The sequence below is a fragment of the Octodon degus genome, unplaced genomic scaffold (genome assembly GCF_000260255.1).
Source record: "Octodon degus isolate 3935 unplaced genomic scaffold, OctDeg1.0 scaffold00022, whole genome shotgun sequence".
Classification (NCBI taxonomy): Eukaryota; Metazoa; Chordata; class Mammalia; order Rodentia; family Octodontidae; genus Octodon; species Octodon degus.
The window spans coordinates 15,337,375-15,355,367 of record NW_004524598.1 but is presented as its reverse complement, the minus strand read 5'-3'; the positions used below and the strand labels follow the sequence as shown (position 1 = coordinate 15,355,367).

The following is a 17,993-nucleotide window of genomic DNA, read 5'->3' as shown; positions in this document are numbered from 1 at the left end:
ACTTATTAAATGTTATAAATTTTTGGTTTTAGTCCAATTTTTGAGACAAGGTCTTACTATATAGTCTGAACTGCCCTGGAACTTGCTGTGTAGCCTAGGCTGGCCCTAAACTTGGAATCCCCTGGCCTCAGCCTCCTGCATGTTGGGATTACAGGCCTGTGGCACCATACCTGCTTAAATGTCATAAGCTTTTAAGCACACCTATATTTATTAGTTTACTTGTAAGGAATGATTTTGAGATGTAAAATTTTAAATGATGCAGTCATCTACTAATAGTTTTGCCAAATCTCTTTGCGCCAAACAATGGAAATTATTTAACAAATAATTCTTGTCTCATGGTTTACCTTTTTATTAGTACTAAAAATTGTTAAAATCCTTCCAATATATTTCACTACAAGTAAATGCAGCAAATGCAATGTAAATACTGAGATTAAATATAATGATTGATCATTTTTAATTCACTATTAGGTCAACTTTTCTCAACTATTTCACAAATCTTTCTCAATAGCAATGTACTAGCACTTAATGTAAATTTGATGTCTTTCCATTTTTATCTTATTTCAACTGTAAACTAACAGCAGTATAAAACATTAATCATGAAGATAAGTTCTAATAATAAAGTTACTTCATATATTTTATGTGTTTTAAAATCTTTGATGGAACCCACCACCATTACTCTTCTTAAAGAGCCAGTAACTTTTTTTGCTGAAAGCCTCCTTATTTCAGAAGTTTAGACAGGTGATACACACCTATAATCCCAGCAGGAGGAGGTACAAACAGAGGATTACTTAATCTGTACTAATAAACGTAAACTATAACACATATTTCAAAGTAATTGGTATTTTATTTTAGAAGATGATTTTAATTAAATATATTTTATTTATATTTTGGTAATGGCTAACATTTATCAAATAAAAGCAAAACTATGAAGCCATAGTAAATGTTTAATTGTGCCATTGTCTTTTTACATCTTTTTTAGGAATGAACCATCTTTTCTCAAGCAGATGCCAAAGATAAGCACTGAGCAGCTGATGTTAGCTCTTTTTGTATATTTACTGCTGCATACAGAACTTGACAAATACCTAGGAAGATAGTGGTTGGGGTCCAAAGGCTTTTTCTTCTAATGACAATCATTTGCAGAATAAGTTGAAATCTGTTGCTCCTGTTTGGAGCAAATTCACAGATCTAACTGTGACTCCTACCCCATGATGCCTTAGAAAAGACTAGATGAAGGCCCAAAGAAATTAAATCGGGCTGGCCAACATCACAGTCGGAAGCAACTGAACCTGGAATTACACTAGGTCTTCTGATGGCAAATCAGGGCTCTTCCTGCTGCTCTACCTCTCCCTAGCTCTGGAGTCTTTAATTAGCAAGTACGTGAGCTAAGCTTGAACAGCCCATCACCGAAAGATGTAACTGACGTAACTGACAAGGGGGAGTCAGGCTCCAGACCAGCCACGTGCTCTCACCCCATTCACTTTTTGCTCCCTGTTAGCCAGTGGTGTGCCACTGGGGGGAGGGGAACAGTTACCTGTAGCTCATTAACTAATGAACTACCTTAAACTCTAACCCCACCTTTCATCCCTAAAGCAATTACATGGTGTTATACCTATTTGTTGGAGTTATCGTTGTCTGTCTGTCTTGGATTATCACTACTTGTAACACTACACCCAGATACACAAACCACAAAACATCATTGAAAAGAAAAAACAAACCCACACACACGCCAAGTGAGTCTCGCGGTAGGGACCGCTGAAGAAATCCTGACTGCTCCCCTCATGAACAGTGGGGCCTTGGATGAATTCCTGATGTGCCTTGTTTTCCTCCTCCCTCTGCAGATGGGAGAATTCACCTCACAGGAGCTCTGAGAGGAAGGCAGCAGGCCCACGGATGGCCCCTGTGTCAGGCACGGGCGTGCCCACAAATCAGCCTCGCTTTCACACCAAGAAAAGCCCTTCGGTCTTTCTTCTTTTAAATCTTAAGGGCAAAACGTATTTTACATCAAACAAGTGCAACAAGAATTACCTGAAGTTTAAAAAGAAGTTGTATTCCTCTATACACGCAAGTAACAATTCAGAAAAAAAATCTTAGGGTTAAAACCGAAATATGCTGTGTATTACGTATATTTAAGGTGAATAAGTATCAGCCTTGGTGCCTACAGAAAGTTTAAAATCCGAAACATCCTTTCCTTGTGCCATAATAGCCATAATTGAGGCCGGGGAGATGGCTCAGTGGAATAAGTGCTTCCCTGACAAGCGCAAGGGCCTGAGTTCAATCCCCGGTTCCAAAAAAAAAAAAAAAAAAAAAAAAAACCACACATAATAGCCATTATAATAGTCTCCACTGATGTAAAATATAGAATCGAGACCAAGCACCTTTTGCTATCCAGCAGAGGTGCAAAGCTCTCCCCACCAGGACCTGTTCACACAAATCACTCGGTGACTAGATCATAAAGAAAAACGCGCTGACAGATGACATCTGGGCTTGGACACATCCGTGTGACGCCAGTTCTGGCATCTACGTAAATCCAGTGAGCATGCTGCCTTAGTACCCGGAGCAAGCTAAGTCGCCTAGACCAAGGAGGACAGATTGGTTTCGGTTTAAGTCGTAACTACGACTGACAGTGGAAATTCAAGGCACTGTATATGGATGCAGTTTGTGGCCAAACCAAAGCTTTAAGGAGCGCGAGGATCAATGAGCAGTATCTGCCAGGGATGCGGGCTATGCAGAGAACCCACGAGTTGGCCATCAGTCACTCAGTTTCAGGACATCTGCCCTTGCGGAAAAAAAATGACCAGCAGCCAGTTTATCTTAATGACTATACCACTGTATCAGTGGACTCTATAGGGTTCTCAGTGACATAAAACGTATTTTAGATACAAGTGACAAGTCATAGCCCAGTCCCGCTTCCATGAGCACTGCAGAGTCAATTCACATCCCACTTCCATTCTCTACGACTCATAGCCAGACTCTATTCCCCAGCTCCTCCTACTCTCCGGTGGGGTCATTCACTGAATTCCTGACAACGGAATATAAGTCAAAATGATGTCTAGGGCTGGACTTACCCTCCTGAATTTTTTTCCTTTCTGTCTTCCTTCTTCCATAACCAGATGCACAAACTGGTAGGATACTCTTCAAACATAAATAATAGAATTTCTAAATAGAAGGAGCCACTGAAGGCAGAATGCAATGTGAGCAGAAAATAAAACTTGTATCAAGTCACCAGCTCTTGGGATTCCCAACACGGAAGTTCTGGTTGAGACTGACAGTCCTGCTAGCATGCCACATACACAGATCAACCAGGACCTGCACTCAGGAAACCAGAATTATACTATGTGATGCTGTTAAAACCCTAGTCATATGGGGGAAAAAAAAAAAAAAAAGATTTTTCTCAGTGAGGCTATGAAGACATGATCCTGGGAGCTTTAGTCAGCTATTTTCCTAGAGTTTCTGAGAAAGTTTGTAAGAACGAATCAGTGCTTATCTTCTATTATGGGAAACAGCTATGGAACGGGAGACGGGGGAAGAATCCTGGACAAGGAGAAGAGCGGTTCTGCCTCATTCCTGCTTTTTCCTTATATTGGTTAGTAGGACCAAAATATGCCCTTTTAACCTAAATTAGTTTGATCTACATTCCTATAACAAGCAAACAAAAGTGATGGCTAAGTCAAGAGGCTTCAATCCACATACAACATTTTGACACATATCTTCCAAAATATGTATTATAGGCGCACACACACACACACACACACACACACACACATATATATATATATGCATGTGTGAATATAAATATGAGAACTATCTTACTGAAAAATCTTCTTTCCATATCAATGCACTTTAACACCTCATTTTTCAAGGTTTTCTCACAGCTTGGAGATACCATCTTTTCTTTAAAAGTACTTAGGTGTATTCAATTTTATTTTCCTATATATAAATTGATGCAACAAACACCTTTGGATGCATTATTTCCTGAGATGGCCAGCCAAATAGCTCAGTGGATTAAAGCCCCTGCAAGCAGATGCAGAGGCCAGGGGTTCGATCCCCAGGCCTGCCCTGCCGGCCCCATTCCTGGGGAGCACTGAGATGGCAATTGAGACTGGGCGTGGTAGCGCGTGCCTGTAATCTCAGCTCTTGGGAGGCTGGAAACAGGAGAATCACTACGAGTCCGATCTAGTAGTGAGACCCTAAACACCCTGTAGACCTTTCCCTAAAATACAGAAGAAAAAAAAAAAAAAGAAAGAAAGAAAGAAAGAAAAGAAAAGAAAAGAAAAGAAAAGAAATAGATTTATTTCCTGAGAGGAATTTCTAAAAGTCAAACCGCTAGGTCAATTAAGTTTCAAGGGTTTGGTGATACTGACAATGTACCCTCCTAAACATTTATACCAACTTAATTCTTCCCATCAGCTGAGCACACAAGTCAGACACTTTCTACATGGTATTAATTAGAACAAATATCTGGCATATCATTGTTGCTAGAGTTCACATTTCGTTACAAAAATGCAGTGCAAAAACATAGGCACAATCAAGTGAGTCACTCTTTTGGAACAATGGTGAGAGTTATGTAGAAAAACGAGTAAGTCAAGAGTCACAAAGCACTAAAGATATGCACATGTTAAAAAGCTGGTTCAGCCCACCCTACAGTGCGGTCTCCAATTAGCCCCATGCGGAAGCTTCCATGGGGCCAGACTCATTCAAAGCTAGCCAAAAGCATAGCGCTGCATGGGAAAACACTTCATGAAGAGGCCAACAAAACACAAAACACTAGAGGTTAGCAAAACACTCCAAACTTGACGGATCAAATGCAAAAATCCACAACAAAGCTGCATTAAGCCATACTATAACTAATTACCTAGTTAGGACTTAGAGAAACTGGAAACTGCACACATGTGCTAACCAGGTTAACATGAGATTCTACAGAAATTCTGTAAGCGGACATAGGTGAGCAAAGCAAGGACACACTACCCGCTTGAGACAGGTAGATAAAAATTATTCAGTATAAACCTCCACAGAATGTGTTATTTGACCTTTTTTGGGTCTGCACTGTCTCATTAGTAAAATTTAAGAGACCGGGTAAGTTCTAAGGTTGTATTCAGCCTCACAGGTCGCCCAGATCTGGGCCTACCCACAGTTCAGCCATCACTCCCTGATGCTCTCTTCCTTTCTAAATGCAGTCTTAGGGCTGCCAGATAGCTCAGTGGATTAAAGCACCTCCTTAGGCAGACACAGGGACCAGGGTTCAATTCCCAGCATGCTGTGCCAGCCCCGCCCCTGGGGCAGGCTGAGTCCAAGATTGAGACTGGGTATGCGCCTGTAATTCCAGTGCTTGGGAGGCTGAAAACAGGAGGATCACAATGAGTCTGATCTGTGTAGTGAGACCCTGTAGACCCTGTACTAAATACATAAAAAATAAAAAAATAAAAATAAAAAATAAACTCAGTCTTCCAGAAACTCCCAACGTTTCCATTTCGTAAAATGCGTCTTATTCTCTGTGAGGCACTTCCTAGAGAGTCACGTGCGCCAGCCCTGAGCCGAGAGAGGCCACTGACACGGCCTAGGATAGCCGCTGCGGTAGCGCTCCCCTCGGCCCACGGTGTCTTCACCTTCCCCTGCTAAAACTTAGCTCTTTTGATTTAATTTGTGATTATTTATTTCCTTTTCTGTCTGTCCTACTAAGCTGAAAGCTCTCTGATGCCAAGGAATGTGTGTATCTTTTTCAGAATGATATCTATGCCTCCTGAAATAAATCCTGGCACCCAGCAAATATCCTAGTATTTGTTAAATAAATATGATTATGAGAAATAAGCAACTGAGATCTTCAATGTTGAAATTTCTACTTTCTCCAAACAGTCATTAAAAACCTAACTAAGTATGTTGCCATTTATTGTACTTTTTACGAAAGGAAAAAACCTTTAAATTTTAGGTTAAAATTACTGTTGTTCTAAAGCTCTGAAGTTGTTTTGCTCAGTGCTGGGAACTGGGCCTGGCGCAGGGCCTCACCCCTGCTGCTAGGTGAGTGAGTGGTCAAGGCACGCACCGCCCTGCCCTCATGCTTAAGCTGTTAGCAGTAACACTACTCAGGTTATTGAACAAAACTGCTAACTAGTGAATGGCATTTCAGTGCATCTTAATAGTTTGTCATTTATCTTTTGAAATCATGATTTTCTTCATATCCATCCTTATAATATACAATATATATATTTTTGAACTATAACATGTGTAAAACAATGGTACCCAGCTGTGAAAAATTAAAAACCAATCAAAAATGTACATACACATACAGAACGCTAATGGAGGATTTTATCTACTACCTAATCATCCCTATAGCAATCATGAATATATATCCCAAGAGAAGTATGTATGTGCTTTAAATCCACAACTAAAAAATTGTAAGCTCTTTAAAATATAACTTTTTTTTACAGTTGCTCACTGCTCTGGATTTCCCTATAAAGGTTATATTTTTATTCAAACTGAATTTAATCATATCACAACAATACAAGTGTTGAGAGGCTATCAGGAAATGTGTATTAATTATGTACAGTAAGCCGTTTAACTAGAAAGTCTGTGACAAAAAGCTGCCTATAATATGGGAAACATGAAGGATACAATTTTTAAAAAAATCATAATTTAACAAATAGTTATGAAAATCTACTATCACTAGGTTTGGTGTTAGAGATGAAACAGTCAGAAATAAGCTCCAGAGTAGAGAAAAAAACAGCTACTAAAGAGAACCCCACTGCAGCCTCACGAATTCGGGAGGGGGATACGCCATCTACACACCGAGGCATGCCTAAAGCTACGCTTCAGAAACGAGATTGAAATCTGTTATGACACAGTGACAGCATGTGCAGAGGCCTCCGAGTAATGCACGGTTCGGTGATGCTAATGAATTAAAACAGCAGCTCAAGACTCAAATGTGAGGGGGCTGTGTGTGTGAGTTTGTGTACGCAGACACGAACAAAAGCCAGAATCAGACAGACCCCATTTCCAGTCCATAGGTGAACTAGCAAAGATTAAACATCTGTCTGAGAAGCTACGTAGAAGTGGCGCTGATCCTTCCAACCATTTTACTGAAGTCACAATAAAAGCAAGCCCCAGGGCAAAAAAAAAAAAAGGTTTTAGAAAACCACACAGTAGTGTAATACTGAAAAGCAGGCTGGCCTGAAGACAGCTGGTCCTCTCAGGAGTTTAGGGGCTCAGATCTTAATGCCTTCCGTGGCTCACGGGTGACAGGCTTTTGACACTGATCAAGGTGACTAGTTGGAGCTAAGATCTCCACATATATCAGGGATCCTTCTCCAGTTATATAACTAACAGCAGTAAAACCAAAAGGTATCTTTGAGCAAAAGAAGACAACAGAACAACATGCCTTCCTAAGCCTAGGCCCTAGACGGCTGAGGCATTCTCTTGTGTACTGACCACAGCTTACCTCTTGCCCAAGTTTATACTACAGGTCCACATTCCAATGCCTAAAACCCCAAGGGCTAGTGTATTTCAGAATCCATGATTTTTCAGGTTCAACAAGCATATGATGGTTTATGGTAGCCACATACTAGTATAATGCCAGCAGCACAAAATAATGTGAAAATATTTTGTAGCTTGACATATGAAACTTGGTGATAGATAACTCAAAAACTATATAAGATCAACTTTTTTTTTTTTTTTTTTAAATCAGGTATGAAACTCAGGACCTTGTACTTGCCAGGCAGGTGCTGTACCTGAACTACATCCCTGGCCCATAAGGTCAACTTTTGTGGCAACATTATTTCTAGAATTAATTTTAGTTTTCTCTGCTTTTGGAATTTTCCTATTATGGGTACAGATTAGAGACCTGGGCCTGTGGTAGATGAGAAGACGCAGGAGCAGAAATCTACTTCACGCGCCCCCAGGATGGCAGCACCAGGGGTGCTTTTGGACACACAAATTCTCTCCAGGGTGCCCCAGGCTTCCCAGGAGTCTCTCATATGAGGTTCCAGCCAACACAACCACGAAGTCCACAGTTTCAAAACACGTGAGGAAACACCACGATTGAGGGCTGGGCTTATACAACAACAGAAAGAGAATTTCGTATACTAAACCTATGAGATACAGAATATAAAATGAGTCCCATTAAAATGGTAAAGAAATAAAATAACTAAACACGTGAGTGAGAAATGTACATTATCCTGAAGTAAGCAAATCTGAAAAATTTCAGGACTTAAAAATTTAAATAAAAAACTAAGGTTGTACAAAGTGGCTAATGGACAATTAAAGAGAAGCCATAAGCTTGAAGATACAGCACCTAAAAATAAAGCACACTGAACAGAAAAGGAAACAGAAAAAAGAGCATTGAAAGCTGTGAAAGATATATTTAGAGATATGTGAATGTAATGAAGTCTAACATACCTTTTTTTGTTTGTTTGTCTTTTAGGGAAGGGTCTACAGGGTTTTCAGGGTCTCGCTACTGCATAGACTCATAGTGATTCTCCTGTTTACAGCTTCCCAAGAGCTGGGATTACAGGTGTGCGCCACCACGCCCAGTCTCAATCCCTGGCTCAGCACGCCCTGGGGGCGGGGCAGCAGGGCAGGCCTGAGGATGGAACCCCCTGCCCCTGCGCCTGCTTGCAGGCACCTTAATCTCCTGAGCTATTTGGCCGGCCCTAATATATATCTAATCATACCTGAAGGACAGAAAAAGAACAGGTATTGGCAATAATCAGAACTGATGAGAAACATTAATTACCAGGTTCTAGAAACACAGGTTCCAACAGGATAAGCGAAAGGAAAGCCACAGCCAGCCATACACACTACTGAAGGACAACATAAAGAAAAGATTATAAAAGCAGCCAAAACAAAGTCACAGAGGTTATCTTACCTAAGGGCAGGTAGCTGGATTAATTCTTAAGAGCACAATATCATCTTCAAAGACATAATAATGGTCACTCTAGAACTGCATAGCTAGATGCATTAATTTCCAAAATCATGAGTAAGATTTTCTTAGATCAAAACAGTTTACCAGCAAAATGCCTCATGGAAGGCGCCTCAGGACCCAGTTTAGGAAAACTAGGGAATTGTGACCGAAGAAGTCTTTAGGTATATTTATGTAAATGCACAACGCTTCAGTCAAATAATGATGTCCAGCTTTGATGATTAAAACTATGGTGGAACTGGAACATGAGATAATAATGCTCCACAAATCAAAGTTTCTGAATTTCTTCAGGAAAAACAGATTACTGATAGTCTGCCCAGAATACAGTTAAGGTTAATCACTAAAAGAATGCAAGTAGTACACATAGCTTCCAAACCATAGAACAGGGTAGTTGAAATTAAAGGAAAATATGATACAATTAAAAAGGACAAATATTAAGTATGGAGAAGCCAGGGGCTAAATATAAGAACTGTTACAGAGATAGCAGCAGCAGCGGTGGGGCTGGTGGCAGCAATCCTAACAGCAGCAGCCGTTGTACTAGTAATAGCTAGCAATAGTAGTGGTGATAACTGCTTATCACTGAATATTTGTGTCAAACTCTAGGCTAAGCATTTTACACGGCCTTCTGTTTTATACGTCATCAACAGTAAGATGGATATTACTAATCCTCGTTTTACAGATGAAATTTATTGCTGTTATAAAGCAAGGGAGAGGGTAACTAAAGCAGGAGATTTCAAAGACTTTCCTAAGTCAACTGATCATCTATGAGGTCGAAGCTATGAGGGATAACGCAGGTTAATGCCTTGTTGAGCAGGCAATGACTGGTGTCCAATCGCAATACTAATGTTCTGAACGTGAATGAAGCCAATCAAAAACACGGGATGTCCAAATAGGCACAGAAGTTCTTTGTTTACTTCGAAATGGGGAGATCGCTGCTTTAAGAAGTTTAGTTGTGGGAAAGAAAAGCAGATCACAGGTTGCTTGTTAGAAGGGGTCGACAGAGTCATTTGTAAGTGGGTAGGTTTTATTTTTGCTTATTTTAAGTAGACATACTTGAAAATGTTTATAAAGTTATAGAATGAGGGGTTGGAGATACAGACGACAGAGAAAATAACTCACGTAGAAAGGGGAAGAGTTATAATTAAAAAGTGCTAACCAAGGAGGATGAGCAAACGAAAAAGCAAAACCACACACAGCCGCAGAAGAGCTAGCTTCTTTCTCTCCTGAGTAGCCGGGGATGGCACATCACAAAACAGAACACACTAGATCCTTCTCTAAGAAGCATAAGCTTCTATACACACAGTGGAGGGCATCTTCGCTCACTTGGGACAAAGGAGGAGCAGGAAAGCAGCCAGAGGATCAGCGTGGACCCCCCCCCCCAGCTCTCTGCTTTGTGCTGTCACTCACTGCCCCAAGGAAGAGTCTGTCATATTCCGGTCACATGTCCCTATACAACTGATGCTAACATAGCTCATCTGACTATCTCTTCTTTATAAGGAAAAAAAAAGAGCAACTCCCACATTACATGAATGCTTAAGAAAGAAACACTCATATCCCTTCATAAGCAAGTAATACAGTTCTGTAAAAAGAGAAAAAAAAATGTACAAAAGAAATAGAACTGAAGAATACAATTTGTAACGGTGATAAATATGGCTTTTCGAATTATGTAAATGCAGTTAATTATATTGGAAGGCACACTCTGCAGATGCTGGGTCAGGCACTGAGACGCCAACATGCAATTCTGTTAGGAAAGCAACCTCAGCCCTCCGGGGACAGGGTCACATTCACTTCTGACCATCCTTACTGAGCTGGTGAAATCAACATAAATTAAAGAAAACTATCCCATCACCAGTTAACTTGAAGGGAGGAGAAAGGATTGTTATAGGATATTTCTGAAAATAAACTAAGAGAAAGACCTAAGGCAACTAAAGGTACAAATTAAATTATATACAAGTATTTAGCAGCCATTTCTTAAATATTAAAACAAGTGTGACAATATACCAAAACTCTAGATTTTAATCTAAAGTGCTATGTGCAAATACTGCAATTATGATTTCATTTTCATTTCATTTCATTTCATTTTCCAAACACATTTTTAGATGACCAAAGCAAGACTTTTTTTTTGGAACTCTTTTAGGGAAGGGTCGACAGGGTGTTCAGGGTCTCACTACTAGATTGGACTCGTAGTGATCCGCCTGTTTACAGCCTCCCAAGAGCTGGGATTACAGGTGCGCGCCACCACGCCCAGTCTCAATTGCCATCTCAGTGCGCCCGGGGGGCGGGGACAGCACGGCAGGCCAGGGGATCAAACTGCCCGCCCCTGCACATGTTTGCAGGTGCTTTAATCTGCTGAGCTATTTGGCCAGTCTTCAAAGCAACACTTTTTTAAAAACTCAATTTTTTGAAAGCTGGGGTACAGCTCAGTGGTACAGCGCATAGTAGGTACAACCCATACCATTAAAAAAGAAATTAAAGCAATCTGTGTTCCCAATTTTCTACTGGTTCTAAGAATGTATCTACCAACTACATTGATCTCTGTATTAGCCACTTTCCTACCACTGGGAGAAAGCACTCGATACTTGCACTAAAGAAGGACAGGTTTGTTTGGTTCAATTTCTAGAGGTGCAGTCGATGGTTGGCTGCCTGGAGGGCGACACCACACAGTGGCAGGGTCTGTGGGGAGAACGCCTTTCAATCCATTGAAGCCAGGGAGTAGAGAGTGAAGGGATGATCCAGGGGCAAGAACACAGCCTCCACGTTGTGTACCCAATGACCCACCTCCAACCAGGCCTCACTTCCAAACAATTAATTCAGCCATGAACTCATCAATGGATGCATCTCCTCATAAGTATGCATCACACCCTGACAATCCAATCACCTGCCTAGAGACCCCCCTCTGAATACAGGAAGCTTTTGAGGACATTTTAGATCTAAACTGTAACAACCACAATGGAGAAAAATATCTAAAGTGATCCAAATATATTCAATGTTACATCATACAAAAAAAAAAAAAGATTCTTCTAAAAGCGAACAAGTAAAATGATCTAGAAAATAATCCTTGCCTGGCATGGTGATACATGCCTGTAATTCCAAGTCTCAGGAGGCTGAAGAGAGAGGATCTCCATGAGTTCAAGGCCAACCAGGGCTACATAGTGAGTTTAAGGCCAGCCTGTGCTACATAATGAGACCTTGTTTCAAAAAAAAAAAAAAAAAAAAATCCCTTTTGCATTACAGGGTGATATACAGCCTGTTTTCTCTAAAGGACACTCCCTCCTGTCACCTAAGACTCTGCTGCTCTTTTGCTTCCCTTTCTGCTACCAGTCCTGGAGCATCCCATGACCTTTCCCCGCTTCTGGGATATTGAACAACATCCAGGAATATCATAGAGGCTCAGCATCTTACAAGAATATCATAAGAGCACACAGATTGGACTCCTCATAATATAAACACAATTAGATTAAATGCTTTTCTGAAGTATATTTCCCCTATCTCTTCATGTCTGTCTAAAAAAAATCATACAGTAGTCTGATTTAAACCATCTCCTACTCAAGCTGAAATCAAGAAGGAACACAGTGTACTTGGTATAGGAAAAACAGGTGTGTTCAGATGGCAGGAAATAGTTAAATAAGAACCAACAGAATGAAAGTTAGTACACAAATCATATTCAAAATTATCTGCGGGTTCTATAATGTTTTACACATTTGTTCTACTTTAATGAATAAGCTTTTCATACTTTTTAGATCTTTCAGCATACAGAAACTTATCACAAATATATGGTATACGCTGAACTAGTACACAAATTGCATTTCCTTAAATCAAAAATACATATTTTTTTTCTTTTATAAATCAAAGTATGGTATATGTACTGGGAAAATTTATGTACATTAATCTTTAAATTTGTGTCCTATTTTTATTCACAAAATTTCTTATTTTTGCATATTTTTTTGAGACAGGGTCTTCGGTGTAGTCCAGGCTGGCCTTGAACTCACAATTCTCTTGTCTTAGCCTCCCAAAGCTAGGATTATAGACACGTATCACCGTGCCCAGCTTCCACAGATGCTTTATGAATAGAATGAAAGCAGCTGGAACTTTATGGTACTTCACCAAGATTTTCTTTGAATCAAACACAGTCCATATCCTGTACTACTTTTATCAGATATTCTTATAAGAACCATAATCTTATGTTCTCTGGCTTTGTTTTGTGGATATCGGGAATTAAACTCATGAGCTCATGCTTGCCAGGAAGGTCCTGTGCAGCTGAGCTATATTCCTGGGCTGATCCTACTTTTTCTTAGTTTTGAGAAATGAATTACTAAAATTATAGTATCTCAAACATAAGATTTAGAACTTGAAGCACTTGCTTTTCATGTGGGCTAAAGTAATTTCTAAAAACCCTCAAGAAGTTTAATATGGATAAAATATGATTACTGATAACCAAGTTGCTTTTCAACAGGTTGTATTTGATAATAATACTTTGTAAGGGCTGCAGAGACAGCTGGGTGGTTTAAGTGCCTGCCTAGGTAAGTGCAAGGACCCAGTATTGATCCCTGGTGATTCCTGATACCACATACTGTGCTGGTCCTGCTCCAGGTGCTGAGCTGAGCTGGCCATCAAGACTGGGTGTGGTGGTGCACGCCTGTAATCCCAGCCCTGGGGAGGCTGAAACAGGAGGATCTCTACGATCTGCGCTGAAGTAGTGAGACGCTGTACCAAATCCATAATTTTAAAAAAATGTGTAAGTTTGAATTCTGATAACAAACAATGCAAGATGCAACATTTGGAAACTTGTCATAAGCACTATTAACTGGAATAAATCTTATACCAGGGTTGCAAATTTCCAAATTTCTCCCTACAGGTGTTTCTTTGAATCTATTCTATTTATTTGAAACCCTGCCTAGTACTTCCTTAGACAGTGGGCATCCTGGTGGCTTTTTCTCTATATTTTTAACCAGTACTATTTGTTATCCATTAACCACAAAACAGAGCAGGACCCACTGAAGTGTTAAAACAGTTGTAATAAAAAAAGGTGCCTTATTTATTGTGTTCTAGACACTAAATATGCATAAGTTACAAGAAAGGTGAGGATATACAGTACATATGTTTTCAAAAAACCATCAAACCAACAGCGATTAGATTTTCATCTTCATATGCAAAGAGTGACACTGCTCTAGCAAGACAAGGTGTGAGCGGGAAGTTTCACACAGTCCGAAAAAACCGTAAAGTACGTAACATTTATTTGGATTATCAAAGTAGATAAAATCCTTTAAGCTTAACATAGCTGCTGACTGTGGTGAACAGTAATAGAAGTGTTACTATTACTAAGAAAAAAAAAACACTGAATATATGTGCAAGGTTTCATTTCACTTTTGCCCTTTTACCATATGCAATTCTGCCTCAAGATGTTAAATCACCTCTTTAAACGTATAAATCAGATACCATTAAGCATTAATTTATAAATCACTGATATTAACAATAATTTTCCTGAAATTTCCACCTAAAAAGGATTGTCTTCTAAACAAGTACTTTCTACAATATCAAATACACAATGAGTCCAATTAATCCAATAGTTCAAAAAATATCACTGAACTATAAACTTTATTCTAATTGTCTATCAATTTAAACTTCGAAGTGAAATACTGTAACAACTCAAACTATTAATTTTTTGTTTCAAACCCCCAAAGTCTACATTTGTTTCTTCCTCCTAACTACTTAAAAATTCTTTCATTCTTATATATAAATTTTAGGTACGTAGTTGCATATTTTAATAACGAGTGTGACTTGCTTTTCTAAAAAGTTTTTTTTTCAGTTTTTATTGTTTATGAGAAGAACTAGTGTGCGACTTAAAGTCTGCATGAATTTTCGAGGTAGGCTATCGCTTTTCAAAGGAACTACTTCACAAGAAATTCTGAGCAGAGATGTCTTCTCTAATATATATAATTTACATACTCAGGTTTCCCAAACAACCCTTCCTTAGAAGAGGACACATTGGTAGCGTGATACCTATCTCTTCAAATTTCACTCAACGGTTGGTTTCAAGTATAAGATAATTTATTACTTATTGCAAAAGTAAAAATATTGCAAGAAAAACCATTAACCAGTATTATTCTGTGTTTGGTTTTACTCATTTCGATGACAACATTTAAAAATGTTTCATGCATAGAGACCACAACATGTATAAGGTTTATGATGCTCAATTCTACACAAAGCCATTCAAGTAAGGTAGATGTTTTGGAGATTAGACCAGTTAGGCTACTATGGCTCTTTTCTTCCCCTCATCAATGAGAATACTACTCACTTCAGATGAGAGTTAAATGCATGATTAAAATTATGAAAGTTTATTATCCTTGTTGAACCTAACTGGTGATCAATTAATAATATAAAGCTCAGTGCCTGGCATACAGTAATTGTTCAATAAATGGTTAGCTTCTATGATTATTCATATTAATAATTAAACACTAGCTCCTACTTCAGCTGTTCTCTGTTAACATGGAATCTTTCCTTTATATTCCATATCTTTACAATCATTCTAATCACTAGTAGGTGCTGAGGTCACTGGAAAAACCTCCCACTGTCAAAAATTTTAAAGGATTTTTCCAGATCTAAAACACTAAGGTGACTAAATTTTTAGGTCTCAAAAGTCAGTCTTTATCTGAATGAGGTCTTCATAAAATGCCCAAAGCTTTGAGTGTGCTCCAAATCTAGCCTCTTTTTATGAGAATTTTCTAGATTGATAGACACTGTGAAGACATGAGTCATCCTTTCAGGGTTGGGGAAACTGATGGAAAAATGGCTAAATGATTCAGCACACTGCAGCAAAATGAGCTGGTCATGAATTTATCATTTCCACTTTACCTAGGTATCCCGGCCCCAGAGGCCTCTCTTACTCTGTAGTACATGAGTAACATACAATATTGTAGTGAATACCTTTTGTTCAATAGTTCCTCAGCAGAGGGGTGACTTTTTTTTTTCTCCTCAGGAGACCTTCTAGGAAAAAATTATTCAGTGTTGAGACATTAGGCCCACACCACAGGCTGAACAACTTTTACAATGTCCAGCTGCAAGCTTCCTTGAGCTTTGCTTGGGCAGAGGCTGGAGTTGGTTTTAACAATGGTGCCATTTTCTCAGCTACACAAGAGACAGTGGGGATGGATTTAAGCTAAGGCAAGGCAGAAAATGGGCAAAGAAAGCCAGATGGGAAACTGGACACGGCTATACCCGTGTCTCTCATGCCAACAAATGTCAAAACCAAAGATTTGAAGCAGGTCAAAAGGACTGAGCAGAAACACCAAAATATACTCTGATAGAACCTCACTTACAGGGAGCCTCATTCCCAAAGCAAGTAAAGCTCTTTCTTTTAGTGTCCTTATTTACCCTTCATAGTAACAAAAGATTTATATGTTAATCAAATGAAACAATTCAGAAATCTGTAGATCCTAAACCAGAATAAAGTCTGGTTTACTCATATAATCAATATGAAAAAAAAGAATGAACTACATGATTGCATCTACAATTGCACCATGTCCTATGATGAGAAAGTATATCCACATTGTCACCATGGGATGATCATTGCCCCCAGCAGTTTTTGAGAATGGGACAGAGAAGTGTGCCCGGGTGTGTAGAAGAAAACTGCCATCCTGTATTTAGTGTCATTTCTCATTTGATAGCCTAAATTAATTTCAATTTGGTGTGATGTCTCTCTTACTTTCTCTCTCTCTCTCTCTCTCTCTCTCTCTCTCTCTCTCACACACACACACACACACACACAACCAGAAGCAACACTGAAAAAGAGTACAGTGCTTTAGAATGATTCAAAATGTACTTGGGAACCAACTAGGGTGACAAGGTTGACCTTCCTTGAATTCATCTTTTCCCCCATTTTGACTGATTTCCTTTAATCGGGAGAAGGGAGGTTGGTGGAGAAAGTCAGAAATGGGAGATGAAAAGCATCTAAGCCAACGTGTGTACAATTCCATGTGTACATTTGTACAACTGTGTGTGCGCGACCCATCCACCAAGACCTTGGAGGTCAGCAGAAGGAAAACAGGCTCAGAAGGCCAGGTTCCAGGGCCGACCCAAGGCGAAAGCTCTACAGCTGGAGACTTCCAGCTCCGCAGCAACCCGAGGGGGAGTTCAAGGGCTGCTGCATAACCCACTGCCAGCCGGCCACGCCGCGCGGCTGGCACCCCGTGGCTCTGCCGCCGCATGTCCTACTTATATAAAGAGATGCTTACAGTCCAGGTGCTTCTTCTTGGGGCCCATCACCTCATGCGTGGTGGCTTTGCAGACCGCTCTTGCCACCGCAGAGCCTGTCACGCTGTACTGAGCGGCGGCGATCCGATCCGTGAGCGTCTGGCCCGACATCTTCTCCACCGTGTCTGTGAGTCCCCTTCTGCGGGGAAGAAGGGGAGACGGTCCCGCTTTACCCCTGCCCTCCGAGCGCCCGGGTCTCGGCTCGTCCAGCCGCAAGGCGGCTCCCTCCAGCTCCGACCCCGCCCTGGTACCACCTCTCGGGGCCAGCAACGCTTCAAGCTCCGCTCCTCCACCGCGGCCCTTGCCAGGGGTGCTACCTTGAGCGCGGCCTGCCTGCGAGGAACCTCGGGGGGCCCGCGCTCCCGTGCACCCCGCGCAGTCAGGGAGCGCTTTTCCAGCAAGCAGCACGACCCGGAGCTGGACCGGTCCCAGCGTGGCTTGGGGGCTGCTCCCCGGCGCCGCGCCCGCCGGTCGCCCACCTCCCCCCTCGCCTTGCCGCAGTGTTTCCTGGGGCAGCCCAGCGCTCGCCGCCTCCCTCTCCCCGCCGGAGCCGCTGCAGCACCGGCTCGACTCCCCCGTTCGCGCCGGAGATTATCCTACCGTTGCGCCATATTACGCCCTCGCCTCCCGGCCCTTCCTTCCCCGCCCGCCCGGTGTCTCCGGGACGCCGCCGGGGCCTCCGCCCGGACCTTCCCGCTCGCCCCAAATCCGCGCCGCAGGGCTGCCGGGTCGTGCGCCTCGCCCTTCCCCGGAGGAGCCGAGCGCGGCGACAGCGCAGGCCCCTCCCCGCCCCCCGCCGCGGAGCTGTCACCGGCCGCTGCCCTCCTGCGCGCCC

The 17,993-nt window shown here is 41.2% G+C and overlaps 1 protein-coding gene across 2 annotated transcripts in view; it reads right to left on the bottom strand.

Annotated features, from left to right (window-relative positions):
- Window positions 1-17,878, bottom strand: part of Snap91 (synaptosome associated protein 91) — a 137,393-nt gene extending 119,515 nt beyond the window's left edge. The window contains exons 1-2 of one of the 2 annotated variants that reach the window (XM_023711957.1): window positions 17,848-17,878; window positions 17,140-17,297 (exon numbers count right to left, since the gene is read on the bottom strand). In XM_023711957.1, the coding sequence (XP_023567725.1) occupies window positions 17,140-17,269 (130 nt within the window). In that variant the 5' untranslated portion in view covers window positions 17,270-17,297; window positions 17,848-17,878. Of the gene's footprint in view, window positions 1-17,139; window positions 17,298-17,758; window positions 17,823-17,847 lie in introns of those variants that run through there. The other variant, XM_023711956.1, reaches the window with a different exon arrangement.
- Between the last annotated feature and the right edge of the window lie 115 nt (window positions 17,879-17,993).